We start from the raw sequence: 16,115 nt of genomic DNA, 5'->3' as shown, positions 1-16,115 counted from the left end.
CTTCTAATCTGGCCCTTCCCTCTTTCTCCCATAAATTAATTTTCTCCCTTTCTTTATTAACCTCAGAAATGTATTTTCTCCCCTTCTCTTGTCCTGCAATTGCCCTCCATGGGCAGGACATTGATAGGCTATCCGTCCTCAGTGATGTGCTGCCAGAAAATTTAACAAGAAACTCCAAGAAAGCACTTCACTGCCTATAAAACAAGTTGCAATTTTTCTCTTAAAATGGTTCAATAAAGAATTATGAATCACTTTTTCTCACCCCATATTAAAAATACAAATCTGCATGATCCATGCCTAATATGACACTTCCTGGAGATAATTTTTACAGAAACCAATGTATTTTTATTGGTGGTGAGGCAAAGGGGTCCACATGTGGACTCAGAATTACTTTTTTGAAACCACTCACCTGACTTTTGTTGGCAGCCACTTTGGCAAACAGGGCTTGAGACACCTTGGCCCTTTTCATCTCCTGCTGGATCTCATCGTAAATGGCAGCTGTGATGTTGACGTTGGCGCCTTCCGTCTTAATGGGGAGGTCTGTTGTCGGTGTCGAGGTTTTGGCCTACCGAGAGACCATGAAAATAATAATTAAAAAAGTGCTGCTTTCAGCCCTGCCATCTGTGCAGAAATTATCAAAGGACTTCAGTCAGCTGATGCCAAACCACATTAGCTACAGAGGGACACTTCCTGTCCATTATTCTAATCAGGTTAATTGTGATTGGAAATAATTGGTGTTCGGGAACACTGCATTCCTACAGGACAGGCAGCAGCCCTGTCAAACATTTTTTTTCCTTTCCAGCGTGTTTACTGAAATTGCACAAGAGGTAGCCAGTACAGAAGCCTGCAAGCAGTTTGTGAGATTCTACTAGGGACCAAGTGAACAACAGTAGAGCAGCTAGATGAGATGCATTTTTATTTTGTTCTCAAAATGACATACCTCAGAGGACGATCTGATTCTCACAGAAAACAAAAATGAGTAAATGGGTAGAGGTCTCTAAATAATAAATTATTACTGAATTTAATGCACTCCCCAAAGTCACTCTCATCCTTTATTACAGCTATACATATGTCATTTGAGTATGTATGGCCTCTCCTCATTACCATCAGTATGCTAACCAGACAGCCACCTTATTTCACCTAGGAAATCAGTGGAAATGAAAAAAAATTGAATTTCATAAAACAGCCTTTCCAAATTGCTCTGATCTGGTGCTTTAATTCTCTTAAACTCAAATTGTTATTGTATGTATTCCGTCACCTTCCTTTTAATTGAATGATTCCCCATCAGCTTCTTTGACAAATGAAGGACAACAGCAAGATGCTGTCGATCGTTTCTCAAAGCTCTGTAAAAACTTGATTCACAGGCTGGCAAAGTGCTAGATTTGTTTGGCTCTTGTATGCTCAAACTCTATCTGATCTCACAAAGGAACTATGTTTCAGCCAGAAAAACCTAAGACCTGATTTTTCTTACTCTTGGATTCAATTCCGTATACATGGGGAGAAAGCTTAGTCAATCAAGCAGCTAATTAACTAAAGCTCCGTAAGTTTTAGCTTTGGTCTAAATAAGTAGAACATGTGCGAGATCCGTTTCTAGTTCCTTCCTGCTTAGGAGGGAAACAGTTTTCCCAATTTTGCTCTTGCTCTCTTCCATTCAGGGCTGAACTCAGGATTCTACCAGTCAGAAACTCTGTTGTGGTAACCCATTTTGGTGCAATTTGTTTTTTCAGCCAGGGTTCCTGGTGTTTGAGTCTGTCATTTTTGAGCTCCATACTAGGTATTCTACTAACGAACTAGCAAATCAACACTGTTATGTGAACCACTACAAAATTCTAGGCAAGATGATTTCAGTAATTCATTTTCTGTCCTATTCAGTATTACATGGAATTTCACTGAAACAAGGGCAATCTTCCCCTACCTCATGCTACCCTGCCCAGCATAGCCATTCTCAGGCTTTACCCTTATACCCTCTGTGCTTATTTCTCGCTTTTTTATTTTTTTGGCTGCTGTTACTGTTTTGACCACATCTCCTACCCTTAGCAGTAAAGCTGTACCATAAATCTTCTGGGGTAGATATTCAGCTGAGAGCAGTCAGTATTTTCCTGACCGCTACGGGCATTATCTCCAGAAATTCAATGTCAGGTCATATCCAGGCTTCAGCAGTGAATTTCCGGGTATATGCAGAGTAGACAGCGAAAACGTAAACAGTTAGGAGGCCCTTTTACAAAGCTGCGGAAGGGTTAACGTGGGTAGCGTATGCCAAATCAGCACTACTGCCGGGTAGCATGTGCACCTGGTGGTAATTCTGAGTTTGGTGCATGCCGAATCCCACGGTAGAAAATATTTTTCTATTTTCTACCACGGGGGGCATTTCTGGTGGTAACTGGCAGCACGGCCACGTTAGCACATGCTGCATGGTTACCGCACGGATAGCGCATGAGCCCTTACCACTAGGTCAATGGCTGCCGGTAAGGGCTCAGGCCATCAATAGGTACGCTAGTTTTAAATTTTGCACACTCCCATTTCCTGGGCCATTAAAAATGGCCTTTTTCCCAGCCGTGGTAAAAATTGGCCCAGTGCGAGCCAAAAAGAGGTATCTATACTACCGCAGGCCACATTTTACCACAGCTTTGTAAAAGGACCCCTCAGTGCGATATTCAGTACTTAAGGGACTATGGTGAAATGCATGAAGACAGGACTGTGTTTTATGCAGTCTTATTTATGCGGTATCCTAGGGCCGAATATCTGCACTTAACCAGCTAAGTGCCAACTCCACCCTTGGAATGCCCACAAAATAGCTGGTATTGGCTTAGGGGCTGGCATTTTCAGTGGCACCGTCTAGTTAAGTGCTACTGAAAAGCCCAGTTAACCCCAGTCAAGCAATTTAAACAGCCAGAAGTCACTTCTAGGCATTTAAATCACTTTTAATATTTATTTATTTTATTTATGGCATTTGTACCCTGCATTATCCCATTCATTCATTCATTCATTCATTCATTCAAATTCTCTCCCTATAAGACAGCATCAACAAGATCTCTCTTATTTGAATAGTACATAACTTGCCACGGTGTGTGCCACAAATAGAAGGAAAAAGCCTCAAAACCCTGTCTCATTCTGTTGAAGTAATTGAGACTTATGGGGTGAGTCACTGGCATAAAAAAACCTCCTCATATAGCACTAAAACTCCATGTGATATTTCATTTTACTGGTAAACCCCAATTCTTGCAGTTTAAAATTAAATTCAAACTTAGATTTCAAACAATGTGCTGAAGGAATAACGCTCTGTGGACCCCCACCGACTGTGGCCAAAGTTTTGCCAAAAAGCTGTTTCAAGGTGTCAGATCAATTTGCCAGCATTTCCGCACTGCTCGAGTTATCTGCAGCAGGGTCCATAGGAACAGAAAGGGCCCTGCTACAGAAAACTCAAGCTAAGCTTTAGTAAACAGGGAGGTAAGTCTTGTTTGAATTTAAGTTTAAACTGCAATACTTGGGGTTTACCAGTAAAATGAAACATTGCACGGAGCTTCAGTGCTATATTAGAAGGGTTTTTTTTATGCCAGCAACTCACCCCCTAAGTCTCAATCACTTCAAGAGGATGAGACAGTTCTGAGGCTTTTTCCTTCTACTTTTGGCACACTCTGTGGCTAGGTATGTAGTAATCAAGTAAGAGAGATACTGTTGATGCAGGCTTATAAGAAGAGAATTTCAATCAATGAATTGGTACAGCCTCTTCTAGACTCTGGTTTTTTACATTTATTATCCCAAACAAGTTCAGGTTGAATGTCGCTTACATCAAACTTTTAAAGCAAATTAGAATAAGAACTATAACAAAAATAATAAGCAATAATAGATAAAAACATTCAAGCAGTAGCATGACTCATTTTGAAATAACAAATTAACTAAGGGCCCTGTTTACTAAGCCGCGCTGTAGGCACGCAAACCTTTCAGTGCACGCTAAAAATTTGAATGTGCTAACACTAGAGACACCCATAGTAGGTGTCTCTATTGTTAGCGTGCACTAATTTTTATCGTGCACTAAAAAGTTAGTGCACCAAAGCGCAGCTTAGTAAACAGGACCCTAAGAGAATAATAATTACCAGCAAAGGTGAGGAATTCACTAAATAAGAATGTTTTCAACAATTTATGAAATTTCAAGTAGTCAGTAAAATAACTGAGTGACTTTGGTACGGAAACATTTCCTGGTAACTTGGTATGTGAAGCTTGCATCATGAATAGATCTGTAACAAAGACTTTTACAACACAGAAAATGGAGGAGAAGATAGTCTCTTGACATCGGATGAGCATTACTTAAAGGTAATTGTAAAAGGTATTGAATATAGGGCCCCTTTTACTAAGCTGCGGTAGGCTCTATGCATGCCCAACACATGCCAAAACGGACTTACCGCCGAACTACCACATGTCTTTTGCGGTAATTTCATTTCTGGAACGTGTCCACTACGCACGTCTGAAAAATAATTTTTATTTTCGGACGTGCATAGCGGACTCGCACCGTGACATCTGACGCGCATAGGTTATTACCACCCAAAATGTTTACCACTAGGTCTATGGCTGGCGGTAAGGTCGCAGGCCCAAAATGGACGTGCAGCAATTTTGATTTTGCCGCACGTCCATTTTCGGCAAAAATTTTAAAAAGGCATTTTTTGTACGTGCCAGGGGCATAGCCAGACCTCACGTTGAGAGGGGGCCAGACCCCAAGGTTGGGGGCACATTTTGAGTGCCGCCCCACCCCCACCCCCACTGCCTCGCCTCCCACCACCACCACCTCACCTACTTGCCAACCGCAAAAACAAATACCTTTGCTGGCGGGGGTCCCCAACCCCCGCTAGCCGAAGCCTTCTTCAGCACCGGTCTCCGGTGCAGCCGTGTTCGCTGCCTTGCTCTTCTTTCTTCTTGCTTCTCCTGTGCACACTGATGCTCCTTCTCAGAGACCGGCGCTGAAGAAGGCTATGGCTGGCAGGGGTTGGGGACCCCCACCAGCCAAACCAGGGGCCCGGATGAAATTTGTAGTGGCCCAGGCCCCCATGGCCCCCCGTAGCTATGCCCCTGGTATGTGCGCTGAAAAATATTTCTGCATTCGCCCAAAACCCGTGCCTACACTACCGCAAGCCACGTTTTACTGTGGCTTAGTAAAAGAACCCCATGGTCAGGTAAATTTGATAAACAAGTACACATAGTTTAAAGGTAACTCTTTATTGGAAGCCAATGGAGATTGATTAAAAGAGGAGCTGACCTGGTGAATCAAATCAATGGGCTTTACATATGAGATGAGCTGCAGTATTCTGAGCTGTTTGAAGTTTTTTGATAAGAGAGACTTTTAGGCCTGAGTAAACAGCATTATAGTAATATCTACCCCTCTACCCTTTCTGAGAAGAAAGACATTTATATACAACTCAAGAGTCCACTTTGAATATCATGTCATGGCCTCTTATTCTTTTGTTTTGAAGAATGGTTTTCTGGTTATGCATTATAACCTTTACAAAATTTCAATATCTCTGTCATAACCCCACTCTCTCTCCTTTCTTCCAGGGTTGACATATTTAGAACCGCAAGGAGTCTGTGTAATAAAACTCACTGTATAAAACTTTCACCAAGTACCTCAATAATATTTTGATGTAAATATTACAATTGGACTTAAGGAGGGTAATTCTACAACAGTGCACCCATTTTTAGTCATAAAGAATGCATCTATTTGGAGATTATTCTATGAAGAAAAGTATGTGCTTACTTTTTTTTATAGAATACTAATGTAACAGGTCAAATATGTGCCTATATTTTAGGTATAAGGACTTACGCCTGGCACAGAGCTGGTGTAAATGTTTGTGCCTAGATTATAGTATTTTAAAATCTATAGGGGCAATTCTACACATGGCACCTCCATTTAGGTGCCCAGGTAACGCAAGAAAAGAGGCTATTCTGTACAGATACTTGGACACCCAAGTGTCTTTATTGAATACTAGTGTACATTTGGATACCCAATATTAATGTACATAGACCTGTCGTAGACCTGGCATAAATGGGGATGCCTATTGGAGCAGGCAAGCAGACAACTTACAGTACTCTGTAAGTTGCCCTCATAAATGTTTGCCTCACCAACGGCCTGCCCATGCTCCGACCCCTTACAAATACAAGCAATGTATTTGTATTTGTAGAATACCACTTATGAGCACAGTTGGCGTGTAAATGTAAGTGACCTGTTATAGAAAATTTCTTCACATGCATAACTGTGAGCCCTACCCAGGCTCTACCCAACTTCATCCACATGAATGCTCATCTGCAAAGTAGACAACATCGAATACTGGCACTTTATATACAGAATAGTACATAGAAACCGCTCATTTACATGCAGATGTGTTCACATCCGCTCATAAATTACTAAAATACCACTCTAGGTGGCTCTGTATAAAATTACTCCCAATGTACTAGGAAACATTCCTCAGCTTGAAGGTAAATAATAAATTGAATGAATAAATGAATAAAACTAATCTTGAGGTTAGCTCTTAAGGGAATATATACAGAATGGCCAATTTGGTACAGCTATTACATAGTTAAAAATTGAACCAACCATAGCACTTTGCCGGGGGTGTGTGTGTTGGGGGGGGGGGGGTAAGAGTTGGAATTAGAGATTACAAAGTGAGCAGCTTTTAGGCATTCTGGACCTAACCTTTGGATTTCACCTACACAAGACACAAAAATGAAATATGTTATTTATGCTTTAGGAAGATGGTTAAAACATGGCTCTTTTGGGGTGCAGAGTGGACATCTGATCTGTGCTGCAAAGAGGACTGGTAACCTACTGTGAGCCATGAAGGGTGGCATTTGACGTTATCTTTCTGTGCCACCCTTCCCAGCAGGGGCGTAGCCAGATGGCCAATTTTAGGTGGGCCTCAGCCCAAGGTGGGTGGGCATGGAATTTGTCCCCCTCTGGTTTGCTCCTCTCTCCACCCCTCCCTTCCCACAAACCCCAAATATTAAATACTTGAGCTGGCAGGGATCCACAAACCCTGCCAGCTGAAGATTTCCTCCTTGAGCAGCCAGCACTCTTCCAAATGGTAGCCGGCAGCACTTGCCTCAAACTGATGCTTCTGTCAGCAGGCCATGCATGCTCAGTGCTTTTTGCATGTGTGAAAACTGAACATGTGCAGAAGGGCTGGTCTCACTGTCAGCTCAAGGCAAGTGCTGCTGGCTGACATTTGGAAGAGCGCTGGCTGACCAAAGAGAGAAAATCTTCAGCTGGCAAAGTTTGGGGATCCCCACTAGCCACAGCAAGAGTGTCACAAGTTTGGGTGGGCCTGAGTCCAAAGTGGGTGGGCCCTACCCCACGCAGGCCCACCTGTGGCTACGCCACTGCTTCCAAGATAGATCGCTTTAGCCCCCTCTGCTGGGTCAGCTGGGAGCAGAGTGGGCATGTGTTCTGTGCTGCAAAGAGAAGTGGTAACCTGCTTGAATCATAAGCTGTGAAGGGCAGCATTTGATGTCATCTTCTGCACTACCCTTCCCGGATAAACTGCAGCTGCCTCTGTGGCACGCGGCCACAGGCATGTGCCCAAATGGGTACCAGAGGAGGCACAGGAGCCAGGGACTTTGGACCTTTGATCTACAAAAAGGTACTGTTTAATATATATATTTTTTTCTGGCTGAAGGTAGTAAAGCACAAAGCCAAGGTTAAGCCCAAATTGAAATCCAACTTGGCTTATACTCCACGAGTTACAGGCCCAATGGACAGACAACTTAAAACAGTTGAGTTACCCTCCTCCATCAACAGCCCTTTGGATTCAGGTGCTTCCTTAAGTTTAAGGGGTAGGGCCACCCCCCCCCCCCCCCCCCACTCCATCTACAAACTCCTTGGCAACTCGGAGTAAGGACCTTTCTCCTGATGATTTGCCCTAGTCCAAATTGGATTTTTCTCAGGATGTGCTATCTATAATTACCTTTCAGGAATCCATGGTGGCTTTATGCACCATGATACTTTGTCCTGTTATTCCACAAACGGAGACTGAACAATCTAAAGAGGTTTCCCTGGTCGATATATGGAAGTTTGTGACCTGAACAGATAACTGACTACGATCTATTCCTCAGTTCTCTCAACAAACTGTTACTAAACTGAATGACCTAGATTCAAGAGTTCAATTCATGGGCAGAATTCCATCACCGTTCTTCTGTATTTCTTGAATGCTGCCTCTTTTGCCTTTATTTTTTCAGCCACTTCTTTGGAGAATCACAAAGGTTTCCTTTTTATCTTTTTTTTCTTCTTCTAGCTGAACGGGATAAAATAGGAATATTAAAATCGTATTTTGAAAAGAAAAGTTAGAATTTTTGTGGGCAAACTATTTGAATTTCCCCAGTGTTGCTAGAACTACATAACTGATGAGAAAGCAATTTTTGGGTTTAAAATCTACTCTAGGAGCATCATTCTTTCTTTCCTAGATTCCCTGTAGATGTTTAATTACATATAACAATACAAAATATGTATTTAGAAAGTTTTTTATTAGAAAGAAAAAAAAAAAAAAAAAAAAAAAAGAAAGGGTGGAATTTAGGCCAAAATAATTATTAGATCAGTAAATGGATTGAGATTATCCTGATTTCCTATAATTGTATTCCTTTCTACTTCACCAGTGATGCGGACTACAATATTTCTTGTTTTCTTTGTAATTTTCAATTGAAAATAAAATTATTGGGAAAACAACATGGCTTTTTCCATAAGCGCATTAAATGGAAGGTAGATAATTGAACATCATTGGGGGGTAGGCAGTGGGGGCTTACGATTGGTTCAGTGTGAAAGTGGCCAGAATATGTATTGTGGATTTTTTTACTAACAGGCGGATATTCATCCTGTGGCATCAATGAACATGATGGGGTCCTTTGACCAAGCTGTGGTAAAAAGGGCCCTGCGGTAGTGGCAGGGGATGTTTTTGCCGAGCACCATGACCCTTTTTACCGCGGTGGGTAAAAAGCCCCTAAAAAAGACATGGCCATGTAGTAAGATTATTCTTACCACATGGCCATGCAGGGGGAAACACTTACCACCACACACTGAGATGGCAGTAAGAGTCCCACAGTAACCTGTTGGTTACTGGGCAGCGCAAATCACTGCCCAATTACCACCAGGTTAGCACTGCATTAAAAATTATGAATTATTTTCCGTAACACCAGAAATGATGCACGCTCAAGGTAGAACTACCACTGGCACCCACGTTGGGCTGGCGGTTCTGGATTGCCATGTGGCAACCCTTTAGTAAAAGGGCCCTTAAGTGTTGTTCTGTTGATCCCATACCATCACAGTGGATCACAGTATCTCAGCATAGATTGATGCCTAGGTTTTTGAATATGCTTAACCAAAGTCTTACTAGTGGATTAGTGCCGACTTGCTGGAAGCATGAGAAGATTCATCCAAATAGGAAATCTATGACCCAGGACCCTCTTATTGACTACAGACCAATCTCAAATTTGTGTTTTGTTTACAAGGTGGTGGAAAAAGTTGTAACTCAGCAATTGGTGGATTTTATCAATCACGATTCAGTGCTCATCCAGCATCAATTGGGTTGTTTAATGGCTCATAGTATAGACATATTATTAGCCTCTTTGCTATGTGCATAGCGCTCTGAAAGGTCACTAACAGGCTTATTTTCGAAAGAGAAGGACGCCCATCTTTTGACACAAATCGCCAGATGGGCATCTTTCTCACAGGGTCGCCCAAATCTGCATAATCAAAAGCCGATTTTGGACGTTCTCAACTGCTTTCCATTGCTGGGATGACCAAAATTCACGGGGGCGTGTCGGAAGCATAGCGAAGGCGGGACTGGGGCGTGCTTAACATATGGAAAAAGAAGGGCGTCCCTGACAAACAGTTGGACGACTTTACTTGTTCCTTTTTTTTTTACGACCAAGCCACAAAAATGAGCCATAAATGACCAGATGACCACCGTAGGGAATCGGAGATCACCTCCCCTTACTCCCCCAGTGGTCACTAACCCCCTCCCACCCTAAAAAATGTTTTTTAAAATATTTTTCCAGCCTCTATGCCAGCCTCAAATATCATACCCAGCTCCCTGACAACAGTATGCAGGTCCCTGGAGCAGTTTTAGTGGGAGCAGTGCACTTCAGGCAGGCGGACCCAGGCCCATCCCCTCCTACCTGTTACACTTTTGGTGGTAAATGTGAGCCCTCCAAAACCCACCAGAAACCCACTGTACCCGCATGTAGGTGCCCTCCTTCACCCCTAAGGGCTATGGTAGTGGTGTACAGTTGTGGAGAGTGGGTTTTAGGGGGTGGGGGTTAGGGGGCTCAGCACACAAGGTAAGGGAGCTATGCACCTGGGAGCAATTTCTGAAATCCACTGCAGTGCCCCCCTAGGGTGCCCGGTTGGTGTCCTGGCATGTCAGGGGGACCAGTGCACTACGAATGCTAGTTCCTCCCATGACCAAATGGCTTGGATTTGGTCGTTTCTGAGATGGTCATCCTCGGTTTCCGTTATTGCCGAAAATCAGGGATCACCATCTCTTAGGATGACCATCTCTAAGATCGACCGAAATGTTAAGATTTGGGCATCCCCAACCATATTATCGAAACGAAAGATGGACGCCCATCTTGTTTCGATAATACGGGTTTCCCCGACCCTTTGCTGGACGTCCTGTGAGGACATCCTCAAGAAAACTTGGACGCCCCTTTCGATTATGGCCCTCTTTGTGGTCTTGGCAGTGTGATTGGATTTGGCATCTGCCATCCATTTGGTGGGCCATGGGTTGCTTGTGAAGCAATTGTCATTGCTGGGGGTTACGGGTCTAGTACTGCAATGGTTTCAGTCATTTTTGATGGTCATTCCTTCACCATTCAGGCGTGTTCCACGATTTAAAAAATGTTCCCCCTGTAATGTGGGGTTCCCCAAGGCTCACTTATCTTCTATTTTAGTCAACATCTTCCCGAGTCTCTAAATTGCACTTATTCATGATCTTGGTATTAGTGTGCATTGTTATGCAGATGATATCCTATTACTGGCGAAGGTTTCAACTTCCTCCGTGGATTTATCTCAATTGCATCAATGTTTAGGTAAAATTGCAGAATGAATCACAGCCAATGGATTGATAAGACCAGTATGTTGGCTTCCTGGGAACTTAGAACAGCCATCATTAGCACTAGTGCTGTTAGGATGCCCAGTGAAAGTTGCTGACTCTTAACTATTTGGGAGTCTTTGTTGACTACCATTTGTTGTTTAAGGAACAACTCTATAGCAATACGAACGGGAGTTTATATGTTAAGGCAGCTACGTTCATTAAAATATGTATTGGATGAGGCTGTGAGGCACCTATTGATTCCTAGCTTTCCAATCTAGGGAGGAGCCAGGCCTTCAGCTAGGGAGCATAACAAATTATCTAACCCAATTCCTGGTTCACCTTTCTCTGATATATAGAGGGCCACTTATAATAGGCCCAGGGATATTAGGCTGCCCAAGCTTTGTCACAAGCCCTACAGAGTTGGTGTGGTTCCAGGCTGGGATTCCCTTCTCCTAGGTACCCCCCTGCACTCCTATCAGGACTCCACTCCTGCCACAGCAAGTAAATTTCCACAACGCCAATCTAGGAGCTATTTTTGTTGCTTTGCTCTTAGTATTTTATAAAGACACACAGAGGGGCATTTTCTATATGATGTCTAAGTTGAACTTTGGATGTTTTGCACTAAACATCCCAAATCCGAATAGAAAACATGACCATTTTCAAAACTGCAATACCTTTTGTAACAAGGTTTTGTGTTTTGTGCATTTATTTTTTCAGGCCATTTTTGAAAAAAAAAAAGTACAAGTGAAAAACGTAGAAAATCAAGCCAATGGGATATAGGAGGGGCCAGACTTTTTAGCAGACTGGTTCCACAAACATCCCAGGAGAACAATGAGGCACCCTAGGGAGAACTACTGTGGACGTCATATAAATGCTCCCAAGTACACATCTTACCATTGCTCCCTACAATAGCCCTTATGGGTGAAGAGGATACATATATGTGGGTACAGTGGGTTTCTGGTGATTTTTGGTGGGCTCACAGTTTCTACCACAAGTTTAACAGGTAAGGGGAGGTACGGACCTTGGTCCACCTGTCTACAATGCACTGCACTCACCACTGCACTACTCCAGGACCTGCAAGCTGCCCCTTGTGATATGGACACACTGCATACAAAATGCATAGATATACGTCTGCAAAACAGGTTTTGAAAATACTGATTTGGACGTTTTGAGAAAAAATCTGTCCAAATGGTGCTTTATGACACTTTTTGGATGTTTTTCTCTTTCAAAAATTAGCCCCACAGGCACCTATGTGTCTTTTCATAACAAGCTAAAAATAGGCACCTAGAAGGCCTTCACATGTAGGTGACCTAATATAATATTAGCCTCCACATATAAAGCTAGATTCTGTAAACTAAGTTAGGCAGCAAAATGATGCATGCTAAGCTAGTATTCTGTAAAGAGCACTCTGCGTAGAATTACTTTTACAGAGTACTAGTTTAGCACGCATTTCATGCCTAACTTTGGTTGTCAGCATGAATGTCTGCCAAAGTCTGGTGTAAATGCTCATGCCCTACTGATGGCAGTTAGATGCGCAAATGCCAGCATTCTAAAAACATCACGCCTAATTTCTGGGAATGCTCCTGAGCTGCCCATGCCCCTCCTATGGCCACGCCCCCTTTGGAGTTGCGCGCTATGAAATTTAGACGTGCATGTTATAGAATAGGGCATAGGGAGATCCACACATAACTCCGAATTGTTTGTTAATGCCAATAATTGATTGTTATACCCTAATTAGCTAATTAGTTTATGCATGGTCCAAAATTGCGCACCCAGCTTTGAGCAACCTGTCCTGAATCTGGATGACAATCTATGCTTCACTTGTGTTTTCTGGCAATGCTGTCTATCCTCTGACCTGCTCGTTCTGTTTGAACCTGAGGAAAGGAGTTTTAACTTTTGAATGCAGGTCAACAAATATACCCCTCCCCCCCCCCCCCCCCCCCCATTTAATAAGCCTTGCTAGTGGCTGCCACGCAGCAGTGCCGACACAGCCCATTCAAAGTGAATGGGCTGTGTCGGCATTAACACACGGCACTCACTATTGTGGTTTATTAAAAAGGGGGATAGTATATTATTGTAAAAAAAAAAAAATAAATAAGGTATCACATTAATTCCTTTCTGTTTATTAACCTCCTTTTCCAGGCACTCAGGCAGAAATGCGAACTACTTGCTGACATTGACGGGATGAATTAATGGCTAATTATAGAAATGCAAACAAGTTATTACAAATGAGGGCAATCCTTTTTTGAGATAAAGGGATCTGTCTACTATGCTTAGATCATGAGGCTTGCTGCCTGCCAAAGGGATAAAAGAAAGGCTGATAGAAATCCTGATCTGAGAAAGTGTCACACACCACAGGATGGGGATAAGGATGCATTGTGATCCTAACACGGCAACATAGAAGAGGTGCAGAATCCTTAGGTTGACTGAGAGGTCTTTAGTCAGTCGCATAACCAGACCTAGAATTTGAGGATGGGGAGCTGAGCAAAAGTAGGGGGGGGGGGGGGGCGCACAAAATTTTGCCCTGCCCTTCGCTCCTCCACTCTCCCCTGCTCTCCATACCCCAAATACCTGAGCTGGCATGGATCTCAAAGCCCTACTAACAGAAGTTCTCCTCTGGCAAGTCCCCAAACTTTCCAAAACCGAGCATGCATTTGAGGGGGGAGGGGCATATGGCAGTGCTGGAGAGCTTCTGGCCACCGGAGGAGGAACCCTTCCATTGGCGGGGCTTGAGGATCTTCACCAGCCATAGAAACAGATGATGCTGCAATTTGGGGAGGGGCCAAGGCCCCCCCACCCCTATGGCTATGCTACTGCCTTTGGTTGATATCAGTCTGGAACATTTTACTTCAGAAAATGTCCACAGCTACACTAGTAATCACTGATTTTTTTTTTTTTTTTTAGAAATTTTTAAACTTTTACAAGTATTAAACTTGTTACCAGCACTGATTTTTAAAATTGTGTTTCTTTCTTTAAATACTAGGGTATTGATTTTAACATCCAAAAACAGGATAATATTCCTATACTTAAACAGGAAAATTTTAACCTTCAAAAACCATTTTGCCATGGATCACGAGGCATCCCAGAGGCATATGAACCTCATAGTCTAGTGTACTCTTATCTTAAAATGTATTCAGAAAATACCCAAGCACTGAGTACGTGAAACCCTATTTTGAAAAGGATGTCCAGTCAGGAACATTTACAACTCCCTAAGTATTTTGCAAATAGCTGTGCTGCACTTGGAGCCTTTTGTAAAATGCGTATAAGGGTGCCAGAGAATTAGTGCTTATTTGCTGGCAAACTTAGCTGGAGCTTCAATTTCACAAATCTACACATTACAAAAAAGAGCAACATCGCTTGTGTTATTTCTTTAACACATTAGTACCTACCCCTTTAGCCAGATATTCGGTCATACAACTAAACAAACACTCTTTTCTTAATTCTCTATGGTGCTTTCTTTCTTCTCCTTTTTTTAACATTTCTTTTCCTTTAATTTACCTCTATGTTTTAATGATTGTTAACCTCCTTGCTGTATTGTGAATAACAGTATATCGAATTTTATAAATAAAAAAATGAAATAATAAAATAAATGCAGTTAAATATCTGTTCACAGATAACCAGTTAATTTGACATGGTTATGTGATTCACTCTGTTGGCTTTTGAAAATGAACCCCGATATAAACCATAAAGGAAACTATTTGAAAACAAAAAAGATGCAGAAAGCTGACTAAAAATGCCTCCAGAAAAAAAATCACCCCATATATTTTCACACATGAGTGAATCCCATGCAAATACTTCCAAACTGAAATGGTGAGCTCTGAAACATATACCATTAATAGAGGAAGGAACTTGGGGTTCATGGAGGGACAACTAATGGACATGACCATTCCCCAAACTACATCTCTGACTCATTAAAGTAAGATAGTAATTCACAAATAATAAAAGAAGCTACTAAGTAGTAAATTTAAAACAAATCAGAGAAAATATTTCTTCACTCAATGAGTAATTAAACTCTGGAATTTGTTGTGAGAGAATGTGGTAAAAGCAGTTAGCTTAGCAGGGTTTACAAAAGGTTTGGATAATTTCCTAAAAGAAAAGCCCAGAAGCCATTATTAAGATGGACTTGGGGAAAATCCACTGCATAATCTAGGATAAGCAGCTTAGTTTTGCTGTTCTGGGGTCTTGCCAAGAACTTGGCCACTGATGGAAACAGGATACTGGGCACGATGGACTTTCGGTCTGTCCCAGTATGGCAATGCTTATGTTCTTATGTTTTTAAGTTAGTTTGAGCAGCTTAAACAAAACTGCTGAGCTTGCTAGATCCTCTGCTTTTAACATCAGTTCACATGCAGAAAGTTTTAAGCTAACTCATTTCAACATAAAACTTTGGGTTTTTTAATTAGTATTTGGATTAATACTCAAACATCGCAGTCAGCATTTCTTTAAATGCCAACTGCAACATTGAAATATAATTTGAACATTCAGCACTGCTATCCAGATGGTGAGCAGCGCTGAATATGCGTGGAACGCAATGACTGCCGCCGGCTCCATCATTTGCAGTGATGTGCAACCACAGATTCTATACATGGTGCCCAGATTTGCGTACCAAATTTGTGTGCACCCAAGATGCATGCACAAATTAATTGCTTATCAAGCTCAATGACATCAATAATGTAACATCAATAATTGGTTGCTGGCATTGGATGCCAGCAACCAATTATTGATGTTAATTCGCATTCATTAATATTTGCAAGTGCATCTGGATGTGCACTATTCTATAAGGCAAGGCGCCTAACTCCCATAGTGCGTATCTCAAAAAGGGGGTGTGGCCACGGGAGAAGCGTGAGCATGTCAGGGGAGTTCTGAAAATTTGTGTGCCTAGTTCTAGAATACTGGGCTAGTGCACCTAATTTGGGTGCCAGCATTTACACCAGGTTTCAGCAGGGTGTTTAGCACCAATTTTTCCCAGCACCTAATTTTGAGCGCCGTTTATAAAATCCAGCCCTATCAACCTCATTGCTGTCCTAATATAACATGCACAGCAATAAA

At 42.2% G+C, this 16,115-nt stretch overlaps 1 protein-coding gene across 1 annotated transcript in view; it reads right to left on the bottom strand.

Moving 5' to 3' along the window:
• SATB2 (SATB homeobox 2) overlaps window positions 1–16,115 on the bottom strand; it is a 372,408-nt gene that overhangs the window by 87,505 nt on the left and 268,788 nt on the right. Inside the window, exon 10 of the mRNA XM_030210508.1 lies at window positions 410–565. Coding sequence (XP_030066368.1) covers window positions 410–565 — 156 coding nt within the window. The remainder of the gene's footprint in view (window positions 1–409; window positions 566–16,115) is intronic.

The sequence above is a fragment of the Microcaecilia unicolor genome, chromosome 7, assembly GCF_901765095.1.
Source record: "Microcaecilia unicolor chromosome 7, aMicUni1.1, whole genome shotgun sequence".
Lineage (NCBI taxonomy): Eukaryota > Metazoa > Chordata > Amphibia > Gymnophiona > Siphonopidae > Microcaecilia > Microcaecilia unicolor.
This window is presented reverse-complemented; position numbering and strand designations above follow the sequence as displayed.